At 33.8% G+C, this 27,370-nt stretch overlaps 1 protein-coding gene across 8 annotated transcripts in view; it reads left to right on the top strand.

The window, feature by feature from the left end:
• Nucleotides 1–27,370, top strand: part of LRRC49 (leucine rich repeat containing 49) — a 185,121-nt gene that overhangs the window by 142,170 nt on the left and 15,581 nt on the right. For all 8 annotated transcript variants that reach the window (XM_031955289.1, XM_031955291.1, XM_031955290.1 and 5 more), the window contains 2 exons: nucleotides 23,642–23,879; nucleotides 25,015–25,200. In XM_031955289.1, the coding sequence (XP_031811149.1) occupies nucleotides 23,642–23,879; nucleotides 25,015–25,200 (424 nt within the window). The remainder of the gene's footprint in view (nucleotides 1–23,641; nucleotides 23,880–25,014; nucleotides 25,201–27,370) is intronic.

Raw genomic sequence — 27,370 nt, 5'->3', positions numbered from 1 at the left:
TAGGAATTATAAGGAAGTATAGGCTTTCTGAAAGGCTTTTTGCATGCTGAATATCTTCTCCTTTACTTGATCCTCTCAATTGCACTCTCCAAATTTCCTTCAAATCATCAAATTTTGGAGTTTTTTGAGAGGTGGGAAATGGAGGAAATTTTAAGTTTGGTAAGAAGGAGAAACATTGATTTTTAACCTTTCACTATTTTTATTCAGAATAGACAAATTCTACTTTTCCCATTTTCTGACATGATTTAGAAAATTTTAGGTTCAATCTGAGCTTTAGGTTCATTTATTGATTGATTTTTTTAAATAAAATAGTAATTATATTCATACTCTGTCTCAGAAGGCTGTATTTGAAAGCTAACCTCTAATTTTTCATTATACCTAATTTAAATGTATTTCTCCTAAAGTTCTATACAAATGTAAGGTAATTAAGTATTCAGTCAAATAATCAAATGATCATCATCATCATCATGAAATAGTAGAGCATGATAAGACAAGGACTGGAAGGAAACTCAGAAGCTACCTAGTCCATCCCTCTCATTTCACAGATGAGGAAACGGGTGAAGTGAAGTGAGATGGAGTTTTGTCCAGGGCCTCTCCGAAAGCACAAAGCAGACTACAGAGCAGCATATTAAGGGTTGGCTCTTGCTGTTTTGTTTGATCAATTAGCCACATAAAATATCAGTCATTTGACTACAAAAAAGTATCTTTGTTATTGTTATTTCTATGTTATGTAATTAATCCTCACCCCTGCTAAATTAGCTGGGAATATTATTCTGCCCTAAACCAAGTGAATAAATATTCTGATCTTTTGGTTATTTCCACATTTTCTGCTTTTCTTTCCCCAGTGCTGAGCATTATATTTGGCATGTAATAGGTACCTCAGCACTTGCTTTATTGGTTGCCTAATTGAAAACAGAGGCAATGAAACAGGATTAAGGGCTTTAATTTTAATTTTTCTTTTCACAGCATATTGTTCTCCCATTTATTATCGAGTACAGATTTTGAAGTACTCTTTGTCTTTGCTCTCAGATCAAACATACAGCAATATTTCAGTATCTTCTGCAGTAAATAAAATAAACTTGAGTGAAATTTAATTACCCTTTTAAGGACTAACACTTTGGACATGCTTAACAAATTTTATGGAAATCTTTCTAAATTGCATAATTTCTTTCTTAGTAATCAGAATTTAGTATAAATAATTTAACATTTTATTGATAACTTGGTGTCATGTTTATAACCTTAAACTCTATTACCACAATATTGTGAAGTTGTATGAGTTTGCCTCTACACTGAATGCCCCCAGAAAATTGTATTGTTAGAATTTGACCTTTTTCTAAAACACTGTCATTGGCTTCATGGTGCATCATTTTACTATCCTTGCTTTTTTTTGTCATTTCTGCCATTGCTTTTGTTCTCTAGCTCTCTTTTTCTACTTTCTAGATTATAAATTCCATGAGGACAGGAACCAAATCTTTATCTTTGTAGCTTTCCCAGTGCAATTTCAAATGATTTATTGAATTTTATCCTTCTGCTTTTTTATTTGCAAAAAAAAAAAAAAAAAAATTAATTCCTCCTTTCTGTGTTTCTCCCTCACTCCTTTTCTTTTATCCTCATATACTTGATATTTTTTAGTCATAACCAGCCAATTGTTTTCTCTTGCTTATTAGCACACCAATCTTCTCTAATCTTCACCAGTCTATGTCTTCTAATTTGGGGTTAAGTTGGGATCATAAGCTTGTTAATTATAAAATTGAAAAGAACCTCAGATATCTTCTATTCCATGTGTGTCAAACAGGAGGCCTATGGGTTGCAATATGGCTTGTAGCCTAAATTACATTAAAATATATTTGGGACATATTTAACAAAATGAATAAAAATACAATAGGACTTTTTTATGGTAAGGTTCAACTCCATGGATCCATAGTACACCATTGCTGTCTCCCTGGGGTTTTCTTGGCAAAGATCCTGGAATAGTTTGCCATTTCTTTTCCAATGCATTAAGGCAAACAGGGTTTAATGATTTGCCCAGCATCACTGAACAAGTAAATCTCTGAGGCTACATTTGAACTCAAGTCTTTCTGATTCAAGGCCCAGCAGATTCATTGAGCCACCAACATGCCTCTATCCTAGAACATAGATAATGTTAATATGTGGTTTTCCAAGTCATAATTGGCCTGCAGGGATCCTTATGTACAATTTAGTGGCCTCATTTGTATTTGAGTTTGACATCACTACTCTCATTCTACATCTTCATTATACAAATAATAAAATTACAGCCTAGACAGAGTAAGTTACTTGCAAAGGTTCATCTTCCTTCTTCCCCTCCTTCCTTTTTTTCTGTGGTGCTTATATCTAAAGATATCTTCAGTTTTTCTCCAGTCCTTACAAAAAAAGAATGTACCAAGTATCTGAGTACTGAATACTTAGATTACCTTACATTTGTATAGAACTTTAGGAGAAATACATTAAATTAGGTATAATGAAAAATTGGAGGCTAGCTTTCATTTATGATTATTTCTACAAATGACTGACTAGAAGGCTAGATTTAGCTCAAGGTCAGTCAATCAAAAAGGATTTATTAAACACTGTGTGCCGTGGATAGTCTTCTTTTTTAGACAGAAATGCAAACAGTGCTAGCACATGACTTTTAAGTTTAATATTTAGCAAATATTTCTCTTATTGTATTGAACAATGATGAATCTTAATGAATGACTAAGAAACTCCTTAGAAGGAGTAGGATTTTAAAACTATTAGAATGTATTACTGATATTATATGCTTTGAAATATGTGAAAATTTTAAAAATAAAACCATCCTATTTATCTATAGCATTTTAGATATGAGCTTTCCTATGAAGGTAGTAGAATAAATTAGATGATTTCTCAAACTCCCAGAGTTATAACTCTTGTTTCATGTATTGAAAAGTCACAAAAGGTCTTCCACTTTACACATATATTTATAGTCCTTAGTGTTTTCAAAGTGCCAAAAAAGTGGTTAATTCTTGCCTGTCTTTGCCTAAGGATGACACTTAGTATATGGGTGTGAAACTTCTTCCTTTGAAACAAGCAACCACAGGGGATTTATTGGCATAAAAAAAGGAAAAAAATTCAAAAATACTTGTCCATCCCATTAATGGTTTCCCTATTCACCATGCCTGAGACAACTCTACTGTAATGCGACAGATTACAGGATTTTTTCCCTAGCCAGTTATGGGAAAGTACTTGGTGTAATGTTTTCTTTGCTTACATTGGACACAGACTATGAGTCTGGTTTATTTGTGGTTATTTCCTGACTGAATACTGTGATTCCTTAGCCAAAACTATTATTATAAAATATAATGCATAAAATGAGTTTCCACACCTATGAATGTTGTAATAGAAAATTACAAAATAAGTTATTGTAAGAATCAGCACCACTTATTCATTGGGAAAAGAATCTTCTGAAATACTTTAAACAAACTCTTCTGTGCTGGCTTATTCTAGAAAGCCTAAAAAATTTTATCCATTTCTTTTGAATATCACTTTTTCTTTTAATTTTAGAGAATTCTAGGTATTCAAGAATACTATTTCCTCTTTACCTAAACCCATTAATTCATTCTTTTTAATGTGTTCAGTGTATCGTACTGCCTTTTTTTCAACTGTCATTTTACAGAATATACTTTTGGCATCTTTTTGTTCTATTGTAACGATAGAGTTGACTAGTGACATTGTAGTCATGCATTTAAGACTAAATTCTCTTAAAAAAAAAAAAACTCAAGGAACTAAATGATGGAAAACTTTCCATGGCTTCATGATTAATATTGCAGTATGGGAATATTATCATTAACACAGAAAAAAATAGCAGGAAAGTCTTCCTTAATGGAGATAAAAGAAAATTAAAAATTCTTGGACTTTCATTGACAAATCACCCACTGTTTTGGTGTGATCTAAAAGCCATAAGTTAGCCTTACTTCTGTGTCCTAGAATAATAACTGCCTCAAAGCAAGACATCCTATCAGAGGCAATTTGGAACAAAGAAAAGAAGTTGTAATCGGTAGACTTTGGTTCAAATCCTTGTTACTATGACTTTAGCAACTCATATACTCACAGTAAGCTGTATCTATACATAAGAATTATATATGCACAAATATACAGTCATGTATGGAACATGTATGGCCAGAGCAAACATGAGCATTTGTGGCCAAAGGATATATGTGGATGGGCCTATCTCTAGGCAAAGGAAGCAGTAAGCATTTAAACCATTCCTATTATGTGCCGTGAAGCATATGTATTCAAGATTATATATATGGATGGACAATTCATAGCATAGATGCTGTAGAACCACTGGTTTATCTTCTCACTTCTTTACTGAAAGTGTTCCTCATTCTGTCTTTCTCTGTATCTCTCGTTTAGATTATTCCCAGAGATTATGCTTCAGCTATTTTTTTTCTACCACAAGAAAGCAGCTCTTACACACAAAAACCTAAGCAATATGTGACTTTTTCTCCATTGGAAAAAAGTTCTATCAGCTCATAAAATCTTAGCTTCTAGAAGCTGCTTCTGAACACAGACCAACCATGCTGCTAATTATCTTTTGAACTTAACTTCCTCTTAAGATGAAAGTTTCTATACCAATCTTTTGTCTTAACTCCACATCAGAAAAGTCTCTAACTCCAGCCAACTCATGATTTCATTGTACTTTACTATCCAAAACATTTAAAGAGGCTTCAGTATAAATATATATGTGAGCCTGAGGCACTATAGATTTCTTCTGTACCCAAGATGTTCTTGGTCTTGTCATGCAAATTAAAAGAGGTGGGGATACACTTATTTGGTGGTTGTTTTTATTTCTTGAAGAAGACTAAAATGCTATCACTCTGTTAGAGTCCTTAGTGTGTTTGACTGTGGCTGATTAGGCCAATAGAAATTTGGAGTGTTTTGCCATACGTTGGACACAAATAATCCCTGGGATATTCTTTTACTATGCATTCATCTTTCTTCTGAGCTAATTCAATTCTGCTTTGTTCATAAAGCACAACACCTTTTCTGATGAGGGCATACCATTCTGGGAAGTCCTGTGGCAGTATTTCCTATATCATGCGATCAATTTAAAAGTTCTTAATCAAACACCCAAAGAAAAAAACACTGGGAAATGAATGTTAAACTGTTTGCATTTTTGTTTTTCTTCCTGGGTTATTTCTACCTTCTGAATCCAATTCTCCCTGTGCAACAAGAAAACTGTTTGGATCTGCACACATACATTGTATCTAGGATATACTAGAACATATTCAACATATATAGGACTGCTTGCCAACTAGGGGAGGGAGTGGAGGGTGGGAGGGAAAAATCGGAACACAAGTGAGTGCAAGGGATAATGTTGTAAAAAAAATTACCCTGGCATGGATTCTGTCAATAAAAAGTTACTATATAAAAAAAAAAAAAGTTCTTAAGCGAGAACTGAAGGGTATCCTTGTATCAGTTTTTCTGAAAACCTTGTATGTGTTTGCCTTGTGTGAATTCTCCACAAAAATAGTCTTTTTTCCAAGTGTGCATTTGGCATTCAAACAATGTGGCCAGCCCAACAGAGTTGCACTCTCTGGAAGCTTGACATTTTACTTTGAGAAAGGACCATTGTGTCTGTTATCTTATCCTGCCAGAATCAATTCAAAATGGAAACAATTCAGTTTCCTGGCATGAAGCTGGTGTATGTCCAGATTTCAGAGGCATGCAACAATGAGGTCAAACTCTGAGGTATACCTTCATACCTCTCAGATTGGCTTAGCTGACATTTCATGTCCTGATAAATGTTGGAGGGAATGTGGGAAAACTGGGACACTAATACATTGTTAGTGGAGTTGTAAACTGATCCAATCATTCTGGAGAGACATTTGTAACTATGCCCAAAGGGCTATCAAACTGTGCATATACCCTTTGACCCAGCAGTGTCTCCTGGGCTTATATCCCAAAGAGATCTTAAATATAGTACACAGCAACAAGATTATACAGTGATAAATTATGATGGACATGGCTCTTTTCAAAAAATGAGATGATCCAGGTCAATTCCAATGGTCTGAATTGAAAAGAGCCATCTACACCCAGAGAGGACTGTGGGAAATGAGTGTAGACCACAACATAGATTTTCATCTTTTTTGTTATTGTTTGTTTGTTTCTTTCTTATGTTTTTCGATCTGATTTTTCGTATGCATTATGACAGATATGGAAATTTGTTTAGAAGAACCACACAAATGTATTTAGAAAAACTATTGGTTATTTGCAGTCTAGGAGAGGGGATGGAGAGAAGGACAGAGAAAAATTTGGAACAAAAAGTTTTGCAAAGATGAATGTTGAAAATTATCTATGCATGTATTATTATAATACATTATAAGCGATTATAAAAACAAAAACAATGAGATCAAAACAATGGTTCCGTAGACCTTCAGTCTGGTGGTCAGTCTAATACCTCTCCTCTTCCACATTTTCCTTTGAAGTCTCTCAAACACTGAGCTAGCTCTGGCAGTGCATGTGTCTTTCTCATTATCAACATGTATGTCCCTGGAAAGTATACTGCCAAGGTAACTGAACTTACCACAGCAATCAGAACTTAAACATTTACTGTAACTGATGGTTCCACATAAGGATGGTGTGGTGCTGACTGGTGGAGGACCTCTGTTTTTTTGGTATTAATTGTCAGGCCAAGATTAGCATAAGTAGCAGAGGACTGATACTTTGTTACATCTCAGCTGCAGAGACTGCACTGAGGCACAATTATCTGCAAACAAAAAATTGTGCACCAACACTCCCTCCACCTTAGTTTTGGCTTGTAGCCTTTTCAAATTGAAGAATTTACCATCAGTGTGCTAGCTGACTTTGATTCCACGTTTGTTCTCACTGAAGGTGTTTAACAACATTGCTGAAAGCCTCATGCTAAAAAGCTTAGAAGTAAGCATTCAGTCCTGTATCCCACTTCTGGTGGCCAGGAAAGCTCAAGAGCCTTGTCCAGAGGTCGGGCAAGCATGCCGTCATGAAACTGATGTTCTATATTGATGAACTTCTGTGAATAAACGAATTTTGACATAATTTTCCAAAACCCCTCCTGATTGACAGTATCAAAAGCCTGATCTAAATTAAAAATTAAAATCTAAAGATCAGATCTAAATTCTGTTCCTGGCATTTCTCCTCAAGTTGTTGGGTAGCAAACATCATATTGACTGTTACTTAGCCTCTTCTGAAGCCCATGCTGGCTCTTAGATAGATGATCTTTTTCCAGCTGGAGAATCAGCCTACTAAAGACGACTCTGTCAAGAATCTTGCACCAATAACTATGAGAGAGACTCCTCTGTGGTTGTCACAGGACAATCTGTTCCCTTTACTTTTAATGAGATGGACAGAGGAGATATCCTTGAACTCCTAGAGTATAACCACTTCTTGCTTTATAATTTGGAAGTTTTCAATCAGCTTTTGTATGAGTAATGGACTCCCCCCAAAAAACACACACACACACACACCCCTTGTAAATTTTAGCTGGAATAACATCAGCCCCAGATGTAGCTTTGCCACAGAAAGTAGCTGAATAGCATTCAAAATTCTCTTCACTTGGAAATTTGTAAAGTATGGGCTAGCTCCCTGGAGGACCTCGGGATCAGCCAGAGTCAGGATGAATTAAAGTCCTTGGTCTTTAGGGGGAAAAGTGAAGGAGGCAGGCAAGCAGAATCCTCCATTCTGGAGTCTAGAGTCACCAGCCTGCCTCTCTCCCCCTGCCCTCTAATCCTTGCCTATGATTATCTTAACACCAAACATTCAGCAAGCACCAATGGTGAGAAGAGTCATTTATCCAAATATATGCTAATAGAGTCATTATCTCACATCAAATAGGTAATTAGCTTTAAGTGCTCTGTTTCCTGATTCAAGCATACCTTTTTGGAGTTTCAGCCCTCTACAGAAATTTAGTTAGGAAGTGATTGATTTCAATCTGAGGCCTCAGTATTGATTGATGATGGTCTGTTGAGAATATTATGGAAGTGTTCAGCCCATCTCTCTAGGATTATGTCCTTGTCATTAATTATGTGACTCTGTCAGTACTGAGTAGTTGAGATGCACCACAGGTTGTTGGCCCATAAATAAACTTGAGTGCATTATGAAAGTGCTTTGGATCATTATTATCAGCATAAAACATTTCAACATTCATTTTTGTGAAATATTTATTCTAAATTTTTCTCCCTCTCTCCTTTATTTCCCCTCTCCCCAAGACAGCAAGCAATCTGATATAGGTTAAATATGTGCAATCCTTTTAGCCATACTTCCATATTTGTTGTGTTGTGCAAGAAAAATCAAATCAAAAGAAAATATGAGAACAAAAAGATGAAAATTCTCTTCTTCAATCCACAGTCAGTCTTCATAGTTCTCTTTCTGGATGTGATTTGTATTTTCCATCTCAAGTCTATTGGAATTGCCTTGAATCATTGAATTATTGAGAAGAGCCAAGTCCATCATAGTTGATCATCACATAATCTTGTGTACAATGATCTCTTGGTTCTGCTCACTTCACTCAGCATCAGTTCACGTTGGTCTTTCCAGGCTTTTCTGAAATCAGCCCCCCTCATCATTTCTTGCACAACAATAATATACCATTACCTTCGTATACCTTCATATAAGCATTCCCCTATGACCAGCATCCATTCAATTTCCAGTTCCTTGATACTACAAAATGCTGCTATAAACATTTTTGTACATGTAGGTCCTTTTCTCTTTTTTATTATCTTTGGGATAGACCCAGAAGCTATCAAAGAGTTTCCAATTTTATAAACTTTTGGGCATAGTTCAAAATTGCTCTCCAGAATGGTTGAATCATTTTACAACTCTATCAAACATGAATTAATGAACCAGTTTTTCTCACATCCCCTCAAACATTTATCATCTTTTCCTGTCATCTTAGCCAATCTGAGAAATATGGATTGCACTTTACTTTGATGGATTGAATGCTATCTTCTTAGAGATGGATGAACTACCCTGCTAGTATACCCTGTGAAGTTCTTGTTTTTCATTTAGCAGTTTCTGAATTTCCCCATCATTTTCATCTTGATATTTATGAGTGGGCCCAGTGGAGCAATTGCAATGCTGTACACCAAATCTCTAAAAGCTACCCCCTCCTTTTCTGCTCCAATGTTGCCACCTATGTATTTTGGCTCAACTTACCCTCCATGTTAGCAACAAACTGTTTCAGAGAACAACTCTAGTCTGTTGACTTTAATTTTTCTGGTAGTCTTTTTGCCTTGGGGCTGCCACTTTTGTTGAAAGCAAATATTCAACTTGGGGAGAATAAGTCTTATGATCAGTCCAGCACTCTGCAGTATTCATTGCCTTCGTCATTCTCACATCTTCTTAACAATGACATAGTTTATTAAATGCAAATGTTTCCTTCAAGAATGCATCCCATGCATCCATGAAGTTTTATTGCATTTAGGAAACAATACAGTGTTGGTGATGATAAAGTCATGAAATGCACAAATCTTCTGTAATAAATGATCAATAAATCACTGTTGCTGATTCCAACTCCATTACTCCCAAGGAGACTCTGCCATTTCTGGTACTCTGAACCTACTGTAGCATTAAAATCATCCAGAATTACAAGCTGCCTATCTCAAAGTCCTATGGTAATGGGTGAATGATAAAACAGCAGTTATAAATACAATGGGAGCTGCACACAGATGCAGCCATAGGATTGTCTTCTCACTGGAAGCAACAGTGAGATTTGGCAGTCTCCTGGGTGTATGAATAGCCTTTTAAGGATCATCCCACTCACAGGTGTGAGGAAGGAGCTAAAAAAAAGTGACCTAAAATGTTTTTTGTCATAAATGACTTTTCTTTTTATAATAATAGCCTTTTATTTTTCAAAATACATGCAAAGATAGTTTTCAACATTCAACATTAAAGAGGCCATTTTCACTGAATGGCAAAATAGTCCAAGCCTGAGATATGGTTAGCATAGTGTCTAATATGTAGTCGGTGTTTGACTGAGATGATGAGGGTCTGTACCAGCAACAAAGTACTGGCTGGCAAATTTGTGAAAGAGGTCTAAAAGAACCAAAGGAAAATTGGTTATTAGAAGTTAGAGTGAGGAAGTTCCTGGAAGATAATGGTATTTTTTGACAGTATTAGGGAAATTAGCAAGAGGGCAAGCCTTTGGGAAAAGATAATAAGTTCAGTTTTGAACATGTTGAGTTTGAGACATTTGTGTATCAACCAGTTCACAATATCCAATAGGCAGTTAGAGCTACAAATCCAGAAGTCAAGAGAGAGTTTGTTGTAACTGTTATTCAGTTATTCAGTCATGTCTGACTCTTAGGGACCCTGTCTGGACATGCTGTCTATGGACTGTTCTAGGCAAAGATTGCCACTTTCTTCTCCACTGGATTAAGGCAAAGTTTAAGTAACTTCCCCAGGCTCACAAAACTAGTAAGCCCCTAAGGTCAGATTTAAACTCAGGTTTTCTTCATTCTAGGTCCAGTGCTTTATTTACTAAGCCTCCTACTGACTCAAGAGAGAAATCAAGGTTGGATATAATAGATCTGAGAATCGTTGCCATAGACACAATCATTGAATCAACAAAAATTGATGTAATCACTATATAAACTAGTATAGTAGGAAAAGAGAAGAGGGCCTAGGACACAGAGTCTTAGGAAACACCTATGGTTAGTGGATGCTACCTAGATGAAAGCCCAGAATACAATTTGTCAAATAGTAGGAAGATCGGATGAGATAATATTTACAAAGCACTTTACAAATCTTAAAGTGCTATGTAAATGCTAGATATTAATAGTAAGTCAATAAACATTTATTTAACACTTACTACTTGCCAGCTGCTGAGCCTTGTGTAATAATACAAATAATAAGATAGCCTCTGCCCTCAAGGATCTTATAATCTAATGGAGGAAAGACAACACATAAGAGGAATGGAAAATTAGGGGCAACAGGGCACAAACAGAAGTGGAGAAATGTTGTGGGAGTATGATAAAATCCAAAAGCAACTGGTAGGAAATGCCCCCCCCCCTTAAATGGAGGCTCCAGAGTCCCACAGCTCTGCTTATTAAAGAAAAGAGGGTGATTAACAATATCAAAATCTACAGAGAGATCAAGAAAAATACAGTTTAAGAAAATGTCATTTGATTTGGTAATTAAGAGATCTTTGGTAACATTGGAGAGGACAGTTTCAGTTTAATGATGAGATCAAAAGACAGACTGTAGAGTTGAGAAAAAAGGAAGTGACAGCTTCTCTTGTAGATGGCCTTCTCAAAAAGCTTAGACACAAAAGGGAAAAGAGCTGTGGAACAACAGCTAATGGAGATGTATGAATCAAGTGAGAGTTTTTTGAGGAAGGAGATGTATATTCATACTTGTTGACAGTGGAAAGCTGGCAATAGATAGGGAAAGACTGAAGATTTGTGAGAAAGCAGGGATGCTGATTCTGTCATCCAACATGTTAACTGTCCTTCCCAACTTTGTTATCTTCATATTTGATAAACATGTCTCATGCCTTTTTATCAAGTCATTGATAAAAATGATGACTAGAACAGAGGCAAATGACAGATTGCTTTTGCATTTCACTAAGGGCCATCTTTCAAAGTGACATATCATCCCTTTGATGGAGACAGCATAGGACAGTATAGAGAGCACTGGATTTGAATTCAGAAATCCTGGCTTTGTTACCATTTTTGTTTCTTACTGGCTGTGTTTCCTTATAAAATACATTACAAACCTGTTGTATCAGATTATATGTGTAAAGTGCTTTGCAAATCTTAAAAAGCTGGCTATATAGATGCTAGCTATTATTCTTAGCATCATACTTCTTCATTTTGCCCACAAAAATAACAAGGGTGATTTTTGCTGAAATCTCAATAAACTATATCTGTGGCATGCCCATAGTTTCTCAGTCTAATTACCTGGCTTAAATGTAAATTAAGTTACTCTGAGATATTATATATTTTTTTTCCTTTTTCAAAGATTTTATTTTTAATTTTCTCTTTATTTTTTTAAAAAATAAGACAAAAAAACCCAGAACAGAACATTGTCATGTGCCCAGCAGAACATCAGGGATGATTTAAAATATATAATGATAAATTTCCAGTTCAAGAAAAATATATATAATAGTAGAAGAAATTACATTCATGAGTGTCCATCTTTTCTTAGCTTCCTTGTAGGTTATTCTTTTGTTTTCTGCTGTGCACATTTTTTACTTTATTCTTTTTCCCCCCTTTATTCTCCTCTACCTCCCCCAAACAGACTATAATTAAGCAGATATATTTAATAGATAAGTATGTACACAGACCTCCATACTCTCACCCCTCATATACATATATATGTATATATACATATACACACACACAAAACATATACATTCACACCCACCTACAGACCTTCACACATACACCACACACACACACACATAGAGCAACACACATACATATCTATATATACTCAACATATACACATATATGTATATACACATACACATATTTACCCATATGTAAACATGTATCTAAAATAATATTAGTATGACTGACATATCATGTAGATTTCTCTCTTATTTGAATCTTTTAAATTTGACTTTGTCTAAGATCAATGATTACTAGCTATACTTTTTTTTCTATTAAATTCAACACCTGATCCTTGTTGTAGTATTTGTACATATCTCTTCTTTCCTATCCTTACCAAGTGTCCAGCGTTAATTTTGCTCCCTAACCTACCTTGCTATTACTTAAATCTTTCCCCACTCATGGATGTATCTCTTGTCTTCTTCCCCATCACTTTACTTCCCCCCCTACTTTGGAGGGTGATATGCTTTTCATGGTATAGAGTGTAGTGTTGCGTATTTAACCCATTTCCAATGTGAGTAGGTTTTCAGAACTATTAGCCTTCCTCCCCCCTCTAATGCCTGTGTCTGTTCTTTCTCTGCATCTCATTTGTATAAAATTTCTTTTGAGCTACTCAATACTGATGTCAATCTTGAACATATGGTATACATTTCCATGTTTAAAAAAAAAAAAACCATAAACAATCTGTCCATGTTAAGTTCCTTGAAATTAATCTTGGATATTGGCTCTTATATGTTTAATTTTCTATTGAGTTCAGGTTTGGTTGATAGAAAAGTCCTGAATATTTGCAAATTTGTTGAATGTCCTTTTTTTTTTTTCATGCAGCATTATGGATAATTTTGCTGGAAATGATATTTCTGGCTACAGGCCTAGTTCTTTTGATTGCCATTATGTATAATTCTAGCACCTGAAGTTTTTATTGTGACTGCTGATAAGTACTGCACAATTCTAATTGTAGTTCCAGCATATTCAAATTGTTTTTTCTTGTTTCGCTTTGACCTGGAGGTTTCAAAATTTGGCAGTGATAATCCTATTTGTTTTCCACAAAGGATTTCTTTGAGGTGATGATTGGTGAATTTTTTCTATTTCTACTTTCCCCTCATGTTCTATCACTTCAGGACAAATTTTCTTGGATTATTTCTTGCATTATTGTGTCAAGGTTCTTTTTTTGGTCACAGCTTTCAGGTAGTTCAATTATTTTTAGCTTTTGATTCTTGATCTGTTCTCCAGATCTATTGTTTTTCTTACAAGAAGTTTCACATTCTCTTGGTCTCATAATTTTTCTGGCTTCCCCTTGCCTACTTCAAAGAGTTATTTTAGTCTTTAAGACTCTGATTCTCCTTTTCTATTTGGATAGTTTTTTTCATAATCTTCCTGTTTTTCTTGGATGGTTTTTATTTTGTATATTTTTTAGTTTTTCCTCATGTTTCTATATGATTTTAAGATTTTTTTTTAGTACTTCTACAAATTCTCTCTGGGCAGACAGTCATTTAATGTTACTCTTTGGGGCAGAAGATTTTTTCACTTTAGTGCCCTCTTCTGAAAATGAACATCAGACTTCCCTGTTTCCATATTAAATTGCTGTGATTGGGTTATTTCTTCTTTGCTGGTTTATGTATTTTTTTTTAATGAGAAGCATTAGTATGAGCACCTCTAATCAGTGGGTGGGAGGATAGTACCTCTAGCTTCACGTCAGCTCTCCCCCTGACCTAGAACCCCAAAACAAGAGCTTCCATCCTCCTGGAAGAATCTCTACACAGTCAGCAGCAATCCTGCCCCACTATCTCTGTATTCACTGGGTTCTGGTTTCTTCTCACCCAGGGTTGCAACTCTGTAGCACAGCTGGGCTTGCATTCCTAATCAGCCAAGGTTCCCTCATTCTGCCCAGACTCAGATCCTGACTCCTCATGTAGTCTGAGGGTGAAAGTTTCTGTGGTTCCTGCTAAGGCTCTAGACACATACAGTTTGCTCTGGGCTCCTCACTTGGTGTTTCTGCCAGCTGGTCTGGAGGTGTTTACACTTCACAAGGTGACCCACAAGGTGGGTTTTTCTTCAGGTCTTCTTGGATTATCCAGGGAGGACCCCTTCTGCCCCAAGTCGTCTTGTTTTTTTTACTGGTTTTTGTTTGCTCTGAGGTGCATATTTGTTCTGTTTGTGGAGGAAATCTGAAGAGCTTGAAATTTATCAACCTACTCTGCCATCCTTCAATAATTATTCTCCCCTCTGACCTATTCTTCATGTTGGCTTTTAGTGATAACTCTTTCCTTTAGAGATAATCACTTACCATTCCCTTAATAATGTGTTCTGAAATGTTAATCAAGAATCAAAGTTATGTCAACTGGTCTACAAATTGCATAATCCACATTCTCCCCTTTTAGGAAAATCAGGACAACTTTTACTTTTCTCCACTCCTACAGCACTTTTCATCTTTACAGTTTTTAAAAGATCATTGAAAGTGATGTGTGAAAAGTGGTAAGTTCACTCTTATTTTTCCTTTTCTTAGATTTTGGTTCCCTATCAATCATTCTTGTTCTGTCTTTTCCAATCACAAGAGTATTTCCTGTAGTAAGGAAAACAGGCAAAACAAGTTAAATAGTTTTGCCTTTTTGTCATAAATTATTGTGCTGTTCACTGTAAGCAATGGTCCTATCCATTCTTGAACTTTTTTTTAAACCAAATTTAGCTAAAAACAAAAACAAAATAAAAGTGAAGGAAACCCTTTTTGTTGACTTTCACATTCTTTAACCCAAGTATAAACATATTTGTCAATGTTGTTACATTAAATAGGAATCCTATATCCATTTTTTATTACTTCTCCTTGTTTATATTTTCTTCATGCATTTTTAAAAGTTAATCAGTTTCACAATCATATATTTTGTTAAATCTATCCCTTTTGATTTCTTGTTAGAATTATTTTGTTTCTTTTTATATTTTCATTCTTAAAAGCTTCCTATTTTTCCTGGATGATTTAACTCAATTTTAGGCCATAGATTTCCATCTATTTTTTGAACCCTTAGAAATGTATTCTCAGTTTTCTTCTCCATCATGAATTTAAGTTTGAGTAGTCACTCTGTCTATAAAATTTCTAGAATTTCTGCTTTAGTAACTTATATTTCCTGATTAGTAAATATCAGGATTATTATAATGGAACTTACACCAGACAAACAAGAAAGTATTAGCTAACCTTTTTTTTTTGGATAGAGGAAAACTACAGTAGATTTCCAGATAATTAAATCTACCATCACAACAATATGCTTCTGACTTGGTTCCTGAAATATGTAGGGCAGAGCTTCTTAACTTGGATTCTGTGGATTTATTTCAAATGTTTTGATAATCAGTGTATTTTAATATATAGATTTTCTTTGTAATATTACATATTTTGTTTTATTATTATATAAAACATTATTATGAAAAGGAGTCCATAGGCTCTTCGTGAAAGAGATTTGTGACACAGAAAAAGGTTAAGAAACTCTAATCTAGGCTCTTTAGTGGATTGTAAATGTAATTATGGCAGTCAAAAAAGCTAATATGATTTTGGTCTCTATTAAGAGAAGTATAGCTTTTAGAAATAACTTAGGTGATAGAACCTAATTAGAGAACTTTGTTCAAGTCTGTGCTCTATAGCTTAAGAAGGACATTGATAAGATGATGATTGTCCAGGGGAAGACAATTGGGATGTTGAAGAACCTATGTGTCATACATGAATTGGTTGAAGGAAAATTAAAGAATAAAAGTTATTCTTTTAACTAAAAATATAAATAAATAAACTATGAATAATATACATAAAAGGAAATTTGGAAGGCTAAGGTAGCCATGAAAAAATTGTTGAAGGACTGTCACATGCAATAGAAATTTCATGTTTTCTGTTTGATTCCAGGGGACAGAACACTAAGTACAGTAGGTAAAAGTTGCAAAGACACAAATTCAAATGATGTCAGGAAGAATCTTTTATCAGCTAGAGGGGCCCAGAAATGGAATAGATTATTAACAGAGGGAGCAGATATTCACTACAGGTCTTCAAGCAGAGGCCAGAGTATCATTTGTTGAGAATGTTTCAGTAGAAATTCCATTCGTGTATAAATGTATATATACTAAGATCCCTACAACTCTCAAAAATCTATGATTCTTCTTCAAGTTCACTACAGGTGAAGAACTTGTTTTTAAGTTTTTCTCCAGAAATGATCATGGACTTTCTACAATTTATAGCAAAATAAATGTACTTCAATTTATTTTCATTTTATTTCTGTCTAAAATCAGCCTGCCCTTAATGTTGTTTTGTTTATTTTTATATAATATATGCACATAGATGTATATGTATGTATCTATAAATAATATATACATATATTAATCATTTCTGATTAACATATAACTCATTGGTTTCTGTCAGTAATGCATATTTTAAATTATGAGTTATACAGATGTAAGCATCATGAATCCATTTCAGTACTCTAATGTATTTATTATTAAAATCTCTTTCTACTATATATATGACTCTGTGCTGAGCACTGATAATGCAAAAGTGAAGAAAACAAACAAAAAGCCCAAAATAGCCTTTGCCTTGAAGGAAGATGACCTATATACAACTATTTATAATGAAAGTTAGATTATGATAAACACAGGAGCCAAGAAGCAGGAAAGATTTGTAGAAGGAAAAGGATATCAGAGAAGGCTATAGAAAGAAAGTGGAACCTGAGCAGGTCCTTGAAAAGGAAGAGTTTTGGTAGGCAGAAAATATATTTTAAGATCTTTAGTTTGTGTAGTTGAGATAGAAAATAATAATAACGTTGTTAGATAAATTTTAGGTTTATGAAGCCTGATAGAAATGAACCTAGAAGTAAGTGCCAAATTTGGAAGTTGAAAATTAATAATAAGGAAATCCTTTATTCGTCTTCAGTAATTAAAGTTCGGGCCTGAACTCCTTTAAAAAAAGTTCTAATCACATTTTTTCAGATGTCCTTTAAAAATGTGTTATTAAGTTGGTGGTGTTGGGTTTTTTGCCTCAATGACTTGATGTCTATTCCTATTAATAGGAGGATCACTAGGTCAAAGGTCATATATATATATATATATATATATATATATGTATATGTATTTACAGTTTGCACTTCTTTTCAAAACTGTTTATATCCTTTAATTAAATTTCCCCCAGGAAATTGAGCTTAGATTTTTGTCAGTTACTTCTAGGGGATTATATAAGATATATCTAAGATACCTTTTATATCACCAGCCTTTGTGTTAGTAGAGTTTTCCTCACCCCCCAGCTTTTCTCTGTTCTACTTGTATTGATTTTCTCATGCAAAAGCTTTTAAATTTTACATAACCACAATTATCTGTTTTGTCTTTAATGATTTCCTGTATAATTTCTTTAATAATGAATTTTGTTCCATCTACAGTTATTAACAATAACTTCTGTTTTTCCCTTTTGTAAAAAGGATGTGACCTTTTCATTTGAGTCACTTATCCATTTGACTTTTGTTGGTCTATATTATGTAAGATGTTAATCTAATCAGTCAAACTGTTTTACAGATTTCTTAGCGATCCCTGTCAAATAGGAGATTGCATTCTTTGGTTTATTCAACATGAGACTATTCTACTTGTTTCCTTTTAAGTCTTACTTTCCAGTTTATTGTACTGATGCTTGACTATTTTTAACCAGTACCAAAAATTTTAGTGATATTGCAGATAACTTGAGATCTGGTACTACTAAGCTGTTTTCATTATTTTCTTGTTTATGAAGGAACAATGAATCTGTAAACATAAAGTTGTATCATTTTATTGATATACTTGAGAGTAAAAATAACTATTTGTCTTCCTTTATTTCTATACATTTTTTCTCGTTAGTATTTCTATAGATTGAGCATGTCCATGTATTTCATGCAGTTTATGGTTATTTTTAGTAATATATCTTTATAATGTCATCTACATTTTTGTCACTACAGTATTGAAATGCTGATGATTTTTGCGGGATCATTTCATATTCTCCTGCTTTGCTGAATTGTCCAAATTAGTTCATTTGATTTTCTGGGCTTTTAAAAGTTAACTATCAGATGATGTATGTTTGATGATATAATTTGATCATGATATTGTTTAGTAACTTTTACTTTTGTTTTAGTAGTATTTCTAGTACTCTGATCAAGTAAGAATCTAAATAGGATTATTGTGTTTCCCTTCAACTTATTAGAAAAACTTCTAGTCTTTCTTCATGCAAATAATGCAAATTCACTTATTTATATATTCTTTTGATTACACTTAAGAAGGAACTTACTATGTGTTTTGTAGCCAATTTATAAATGCTGTATTTTGTCTAAGAGCTTCTCTGCATTTGTTGACATTGTTGTGTTTTTTTTTAATTTATATCATTATACATATTGCTAATATGGAAAGGTTTTAACCCTAGTATAAGTTTAACTTCATTATAATAATTTTTTGGCTATATTGTCATAGTCTCTTTGCTAACATTTAATTTTTATAACAATATTATTTTTTGCTTTATTTCTGATTTGATTATCATGGCCTTATTTATTTAATAAAAATAGTATCATAGGTTGCTAAGTATAGAGAACATAGGCTTTGTAGTCAGAGAATTTAGGTTCGTGTCTTATCTCTGATATGTTTTAAAACTTTTTTATTATGAAATATTTGACAAACATCAACAAATACAATATTTCAGTTTATAAAAGATTATATATGAAATTGTGATATGTAGCACATTTACAAACTAGATTTTCTCAACATAAGTTACAGTTTTAGTTGCAGCCACTTTTGTGTAACTTTTTATAACACAGAGTTTCCAGATTTCTAACGTGTTTAATCTTCAAACAGAAAAAAAAAAAAACTTGGCTGTGGCACAAACATAAAATACTTTACAGCTGCATAATACATATACATACACAAATATATACAGTATGCATATATTTACCTATGCATACATACACACCCACATATATATACACACAGGGATGTCCACATAGAGAATGAAACTGATGCACACATGGCCAGAACTAGCTCATTATCTGAGAGTCACTGAGAGAAGTACAGAAGAGAAAAGGTCTTAGGCTGAATACCAAACTGAAGGTCCACAAAATTGTTGTTCTGACTTCATCATTGTATGCCTGTACAACTTGGACAGTCAGTCAACACTATGTCAGAAAACAGAACTGCTTCCAGTTGAATTGCCTTTGGAATATTCTAAAGATTACTATTTATGACAAGGAGAGGGACACTAAGGTCTTCTTTTGAGATGAACTGCCAAGCTTTCAAATTCTGCTGCAAAAAACAACTGATGATGGGCCTGCTATGTAGCCCAAATGTCAAATGCATGCTTACCTAAAAAACTGTTTTATGGAGAACATATATATAAGAGATATTTACACAGTGGTCAGAAGCAGCAGTACAAGAACACTTCAAGGTTTCTCTGAAGAACTTCAGGATCAATTATGAGACATGGGAAATATTGGCACAAAAGTGCCTGGTAAGATGTCCCCATATCAAAGAAGGTGGAAAAGATCAGTGAACAAAGCAGAATTGCAGTAACACAAAGGAAGCATGAGCTTTGCAAATTCAGTATAGATGTTCTAATGGATTGCTTGTGCCTCAACCTGTGGAAGAGCCTTCTGAACTCATAGTGAACTGATCAACCTACAGCCAAACACATTTTACCATGACCCAATATCATGCTGCCATTGATCCTCTTCAAAATGAAGGTTAAAATATACAAACACATACATATACATACATACACACATATATACATACACACATGCATGTATGTATGTTTGTACCAACTTAATAAAACCTCTTTCCTTATTCTATGAACTGGTTCCTGTTTGATGATGAAGGAAGGTTTAATTTAGGTACATACATGTATGTATATATTTTTTTTTACAAAAAGTATATATTATATTTACCATAATGGTAACAAAATTGATCTACTTACTTGTGCCCTCATCTGAACTTCTATCTTCTTTGTATTTTTTTTATTTACATACTTTTATTCCCTTTTTTGCATCACTACCACAAACTTCCTCTGACACTATTGTTTTGCTCTTCCTACCCTGCTCCCTGCCAAAGAAACCTTTCCTTGTAATACAAAAGTATTATTAAGCCAAATAAATTCATACATTGACTTTGAATCAAGATGCATAGTATGACTCATACTGTGCTTTTAGTCAATCACCTTTCCACCCAGAGGTGGGACTATTTTTCATCATTAATCATCTGAAGATATGGTTTATCATTAAATCATCCAGAGTTCTTAAGTCTAAGTTATTTTGCTTCACATTATTATAGTCATTGTATAAATTGTTTTCTTGATTTTCCTTACTTTATCAGTTCATAAAAGTTTTCTCAGATTTGTCTGAATTTGGGGGGTTCTTTTATTTTTTATGCTATTGTACTATTGTGTGCAATAGTATTCCATTTTATGTAATTTACCATAATTCAGTCAACCATTCCCCAATGTATGGGCATCTATTTTGTTTCTAGTTCTTTGCTTCCTAGACTGTTCCTATCACCTGTGTGTGTATTTCAAAGATTCTACCTACCCCTGGCCTTTTCTGTTCAAATCCATTTATTTTTCCTTTATACTACATTTTTAAAAAATAATATTTTCCCCCAATTATATACAAACATAATTTAAATTTTTTTAAAGTTTTGATCTCCAAATTCTATCCCTTCCTTTCTTTTTTCCTCCCTTCTTGATACAATAGGCAATCATGTGTTATTGTGTAAAACATTTCTATTAGTCATTTTGTGCAAGAAGACTAAAAAGAAAGAAAGAAAAATAATATGCTTCAGTCTTTATTTCAGGTAACATCAATTATTTCTCTGGAAGCAGATATTATTTTTTTATCATGAATCCTTTGAGATTGCCTTAGATCATTGTATGCTGAGAATAGCTAAGTCATTCATAGTTCTCCATCTTACAATATTTTTGTTGTATGCAATGTTCTCCTGGTTCTTTTCACTTCACTTTCTATTAATTCATGTGTTTCCAAGTTTTCTGAAATCACAGTTTGTCATTTCTTAATGCATAATAATATTTCATTATTCACAACATGTTTTGCTATTCTCCATTTGATGGGTTTCCCCTCAAAATCTAATTCTTAGCTACCTCAGTAGGAGCTTATATAAATATTTTTGTACAAATAGGCTTGCCACCTGCCTCAAAAAATCTCTTTGGTGTGATACAGATCCAGCTGTGATCTTTTAGCCCTTTTCTTTTCAATAGGAATACTTTAAAGCTTTCTATTGCATTAAAATGCAGACTTAACTAACTTAACTAAAAATGAAATGCAGAATTATAAGCAGTTTTATAGAATTCTTTATTATAAGCCTTTTTTTCTTTTGATCATAAGAATATTATAGTCCAAATGTCCTCTCTTATGGTAATTGCAACATATTTATGCATGACTCCTCAATGAGGATCCTTTGTACTTGAACTTTCTTGACCTGGAAGCTCTACATTTTGAACAACATTGCTGAGTGCTTTTCAGTAGGTAACAGTATTATTCAGTAGGTATTCTTTTTGTTTTCCCTTTTTCCTCTGGTTCTGAGAGATCTAATACTTAGATGGTTTTTAAAATATGGTTACATAGGTTTTTTTGATAAGTCAGGGTTTGCAGGGAATCCTATATCTCTCTTTGATCTATTTTCCAGTCAGTAGTTTTTAATAAATTTTTTTTTGTTGACTTGTATCTCCAGCCTTAGTTTTTAGATTGGGATTTTGTGGCAGGACTAGGCTTTACTCCTCTCATACTCTTAGATGAGGTAGGCAAGATCCTTTTACTCCTGTGCATTCTGTAGCCTGGTTGGTTCCTGCTGTTGCCTTGCCACAGTTGTGGATGGGATGGCTTGTTCTTGGCCCTCTTTTTTTCTTATTCTGCAGTGTTGACCTAGGACACTCAACTCTGCTTTGAGATGGAGCCAGCTGTCGCTCTGCTCTATCCCTGGCTTTTGCCTCTCTCTTATGGGCCATAATTGGTGCTAATCTGGATCTTGTCTTTGCCTCTTTATCCTTATACAATAACGTGTGGGTAGTAACTTTTTTCCTTGTTATAATCCAGACAAATTCCACTTGAATATTGTTAATTATGCTAACATTAGGAGAAATTCTGGGGTACTTCTATTTTATCTCCTTGATCCTGCAGTTCAGCTATCTAATATTATTTTGTGTCTTGGACCTCCTGATGGGACTTTCATGATGGGCTTTTGAAGCTTTTCCCATTTGTTTTCCTGGACTGTCACTTATCAAGATCTTTCCTACTCTGACTCCAGCAGTTGTGAGGGGTCAATCTGGCTTCAGGCTTCAAGTAGAACCCACTTATCTTTTTTTTTAGATTATATATTTAATTGATGATAGACTTTTTACCATATCTTTTCTATCATTTCTTATTTATCATATCTTATAACCTGCTTGTACTCAGCATACATCTCTTTTGCCCTTTGAATGAGACAGAGAGGAATACAAATATCTGACTAAGTACTGCCAAAAGGAGACTCAAAAGGAGAAATGGTAGATGCCCCTACTTCTATGCTCAGCAAGGTAGGCAAGGAGCATGATTCCCTGCTGGGGACAGTGGTCTTATAAGACATATCTCTCCTTATTGATTTGTTTGCTTGCTTATTTATTAATTATATAGGCATTCCCCTGCAAGAAGAAATAGTTCCTCCTTTTTGTAGTTTCTAATTTATTTTATTTGGTTCATTTCTTGTAGTATGTTTCATTCAGAGATAAAAATGTATCTTAAAGTCTTCTCTCACATTCATCTTGGCCAAAATCCCTTTGTAGCCTTATATATAACATATGGCTTATATTTTGAAAGTATAACTTTCAACAATATTTAAAGGATGATATGTTTATGTTGTTGTTCAGTCATGTCTGAATCTCATGACCACCCCGCATGGGGTTTTCTTGGCAAAGATACTGGAGTAGTTTGCCATTTCTTTCTCTCATACCTTTCTATATACTTGGCATTGAATAGTTAGTGGCCTTTAAAAATAAACTGAGTGGAGTGTAAATTATTTTAATTTGATGTAAAGAATAACTTTGGATTTGGAAGAAGGATTTTTTGTAACACTGTGTTTCTTTGAATTGAAAATACATTTAGAGGATTATTTATCTTTCACACATAGTAATGAAAGTTAGTCAACAGTGCATTTTGTTTAATTTCCCCTTACTGAAATTAAAAAAAAAAACCTTTTAAAATTACAGAGAAATTATGATTAAGTCTTCTTATCCTATTATTTACTTTGCCATGAAAAAACTTACATTTAAAATTGTATTTGTCTTTTGCCAGATCTCTTGACCCTGTGCTAAGCACTGCTTTACAGGGTCTTGCTGTCATAGAAAATCATCTTGTAGAAGTGGACGGAGATACGCTTTTCTTGTATGGCTCTGGAGCTCTAGAATCACTGGATCGGAACTGGAGTGTTCAGACAGCAGGATTGGTCACTACAGTCTCCTTCACTTTCATAGAATTTGATGAAATAGTCCAAGTACTTCCCAAATTGAAGATTAAATTTCCTAATTCTTTGGTAAACCTTTATTAACAATATGTTTGGATGGCGCTTAGTTGTAACTCAAGTAGTTTGGTTCAGAGCTTAGTTTTAATCATATCTCCCCCCTCCCCCCCTTTTCCATCTTGCAAATTCATTATACTAATAATAAGACTTTCTAAAGCCAGAATTGAAAATGGTTTTATGGTTTCTTCTACTATTGGGAATTCAGCCATTGTATAGCACTTAGTCCCTTTGTAAAATGGAAATGAGAACTAAAATAACTATTTCAAATTATTTACTTTCCCTTATAAAATATTTGCTAGGACCTACTCAAAGAGTAGATTTTGTATGTTTAATTATTATATCTTATATGATCATGACATACTGTCTTTCTTATTAATTGTCATGCATTTACATACTATGGCAACATTTAAAACATGTAGGTTTAGTTTTGCTTTTTTAAAATATATATTAGTATAATGGTATTTTCTTTCTATAACTCAGTTGATTTCCTGTATCTGTCCCTTTCATGTTTCCTTAAATCAGTACTTTTTATCATCATACTTTAAAAAAGCTAGAAATGAAAACTGTATTCTAGTGAATGGAATGCTTAACTAACAGATGGAACATTTGCATAGTCATTCCAGTTCTGTGAACTTTTTCTGGGAGAACCAGAAATCCTTTGTGTCTTATAGTTAACTTTTAAAAAGTCAATAGCCTGCTTTTACCTTATAGGACCAGTAAAAAGTTCTGCATAAAGATGTTCAAAAACTTCATTATGTCTTTTATTTAAAGATTTAGATTAATGCAAAGCCAACCAAGATTCAGCATTCTTGGAGTTTATATGAAGTTTTTTAGATCACAAAATCATAGAGTTGGAAGGGGATCATAAAGCTAATCTAGGTTAGTCCATATTTAAATTGTTATTTCTAAATGGGCTTGTTTTGCAGATAGGAAATAAATGTTTCCTATTTTTTTGGAAGTAGATATATTAAATTTGTCAAAAAATTTTCTTGTGCTTTCATATAGTTGAAGACTGATTAGCTCAGTATTATACAATTCAGTATTAGATCAATAGGAAGACCACAAGTACAAAAATGATCCATGAAAGTTTGATGATTTTAAGATGTTTAAATTTAATATGATTTACATTTACATTTTTGTTTTATAGCACCTTAAGTTCAAGGAGACAAATCTTGTTATGCTGCAGCAATTTAATGCACTGGCACAGCTTCGTCGCATTGACCAGTTGACAATCGACCCTCAGGGAAATCCAGTTGTCAATTTTACGCTCTGGAAATACTATGTGCTATTTAGACTGAGCCATTTTAGCATGCAGAAAATAAATGGAACTGAGGTAACTATATTCTTTGTAAATAGCATATATATAATTTCTCACTAAGAGGAAGTCATATTAAAAATAGCAAGGCGTTTCATAGAATGTTTATTTCATTTTATAATTTAAAATAAAAATCACATCACTCAGAAAGTTTGAGTATTAAGCCAGCTTTCAAATAGCATTGGCTCAAAGTGAATACTAAAGAACATTGATGTCACTTATTTTTCCGATAGTAAGATAGCAACATTACACATTACCTAAGGTAAATGGGTTAGTAAATGTCCAAAGCAGCATTAAAACACAGCCTTTTCACTCTCTATCTAATACTTAGTTACTATCCCACCCTTCCATTTCAAAGCTCTTGAAGAGCAGTGGTTTCAAATGTTGCCAGTTAGTCTTGTCTCACATTGATTCCCAGTTATTAGCAGGGGTTTCCATACTCTTTAAATATTGCTCTAGAATAAAAGTAAAGAAGGGGTGCTGCCAGTACTAAATATAATTATTCCCCAGAATAGCAGATGGTTGAAATAGAACTAAATCTGGGGAACTAGGGCAAACTTGCTGAAACTTTTTTGTTGTTGTTAGTGGCAAAATGAACAAATTCCCATCTTCACTGAAAATGAACATACTTGCCACTAATTGTTTTTGGAAGTAGGTATGTTAAATCTGTCAAAAAAAATTTCTTGTGCTTTTATGTAGTTGAATATTGATTAGTTCAGTATTACACAATTCATATTAGATCAGTAGGAAGACCACAAGTACAAAAATGATGCATGAAAGTTTGACGATTTTAAGATGTTTAAATTTAATATGATTTACATTTACACTTTGTAACCTTTAACTTGGCTCTTTCAAAATGTAGTGTATTTTCCGAAGACTGAGATTTGTTGATTTCATCAAGCTAGGGAAGCTATTGGATATCTTGTAAAGTTTAGATCTGAAAATGTCACTCTATCCAGTAAACTCTACTAGCTTATCTTTAGGATATCTAATATCAGCAATTCTTGTCTTTTAAAATCTTTCACAACTTAGTTCCAGTGTACTTTCCTAACACTGTTATATATTGCTACTCTTCCTACAATCTGCAGTCCAGCCATATTGGTCTCTTTGCTATTACTCACATACAATGCTCTGTCTCCACTCATGAAATTTAATCCCTTTTTATCTTTGCCTTTTAAAATTCCTTGTTTTCTGTAAAACCCAGCTTAAAATCTACCTTTTACCCAAAACTTTTTCTAGTCTCATTAGCTTCTTTCTCCAAAATTTTCTTGTACTTATTTTGTATATACTTATATATTTCAGTTTTTATCTTTGTGCCCCTAGCATGCAAGCACTATGGTATAGAGCCATGGTCTTTAGGAAGGTAAAGTAAGTCTTGGGTCCCTTGAGTATATTTGATTGTTTAGGCTGCTTTTCAAGGGGAAGAGTCTAGTTTAATTTAGACCTCCAAGACAACTTAAGAGTCCTGAGAAGAGCCTTCAGACTAACCAACCTCAATAGAGACTTCTAGGATTATCAAAGCTAGCCCATTCTAGAGGAAATTTTGTTGTGATAAAGTGAATTTTCCAAATTTACCTTCTCTACACGAAACCAACATTCTAGGCTAATCAAAATTGGGACACAGGATACTAGATATTTACACCCAAATATAATTTAACTAAATTATATGTAAATATAATACAGTTATAGATTATAAAAAGTAAAAACAAACTATTTTAAGAAAAATATATTTGGAGAACTATGGAATCCTTGTATAATATGTTACCATTTCATCAGCTTTTGTTTGTTCAACTTATTGAATATTTATTTAGCACTTATAGTTTGCCAAGCACCATGTCAGATGACTCCCAGTTTTATATATCCAGTTCTAGTCTCTTTCCTAAATCCCATTCTTACATATCTACCTATTGGACATTTCAAGCTGTATATCTCATATGCATCTCAAACTCAACATGTCCAAAGTATACTTCATCATCTTCCCCCTCATAACCCTTCCTGCTTACAGACTTCTCTCTCTGAGAAAAGCGTCATTGTCTTTGCCAATATACAATTTCATAACCTTGAGGTTACCCTCAATTGCTTATCCTTTCTCACCCCACATTTTCAATTAGTTGCCAGTCTTACTGTCTCTATCTTCACAATATCTCCAGTCACACAACAGCCACCCTAATTCAGACCTTCATCACCT

This window comes from Sarcophilus harrisii, chromosome 2 (genome assembly GCF_902635505.1).
Source record: "Sarcophilus harrisii chromosome 2, mSarHar1.11, whole genome shotgun sequence".
Lineage (NCBI taxonomy): Eukaryota > Metazoa > Chordata > Mammalia > Dasyuromorphia > Dasyuridae > Sarcophilus > Sarcophilus harrisii.
This window is presented reverse-complemented; position numbering and strand designations above follow the sequence as displayed.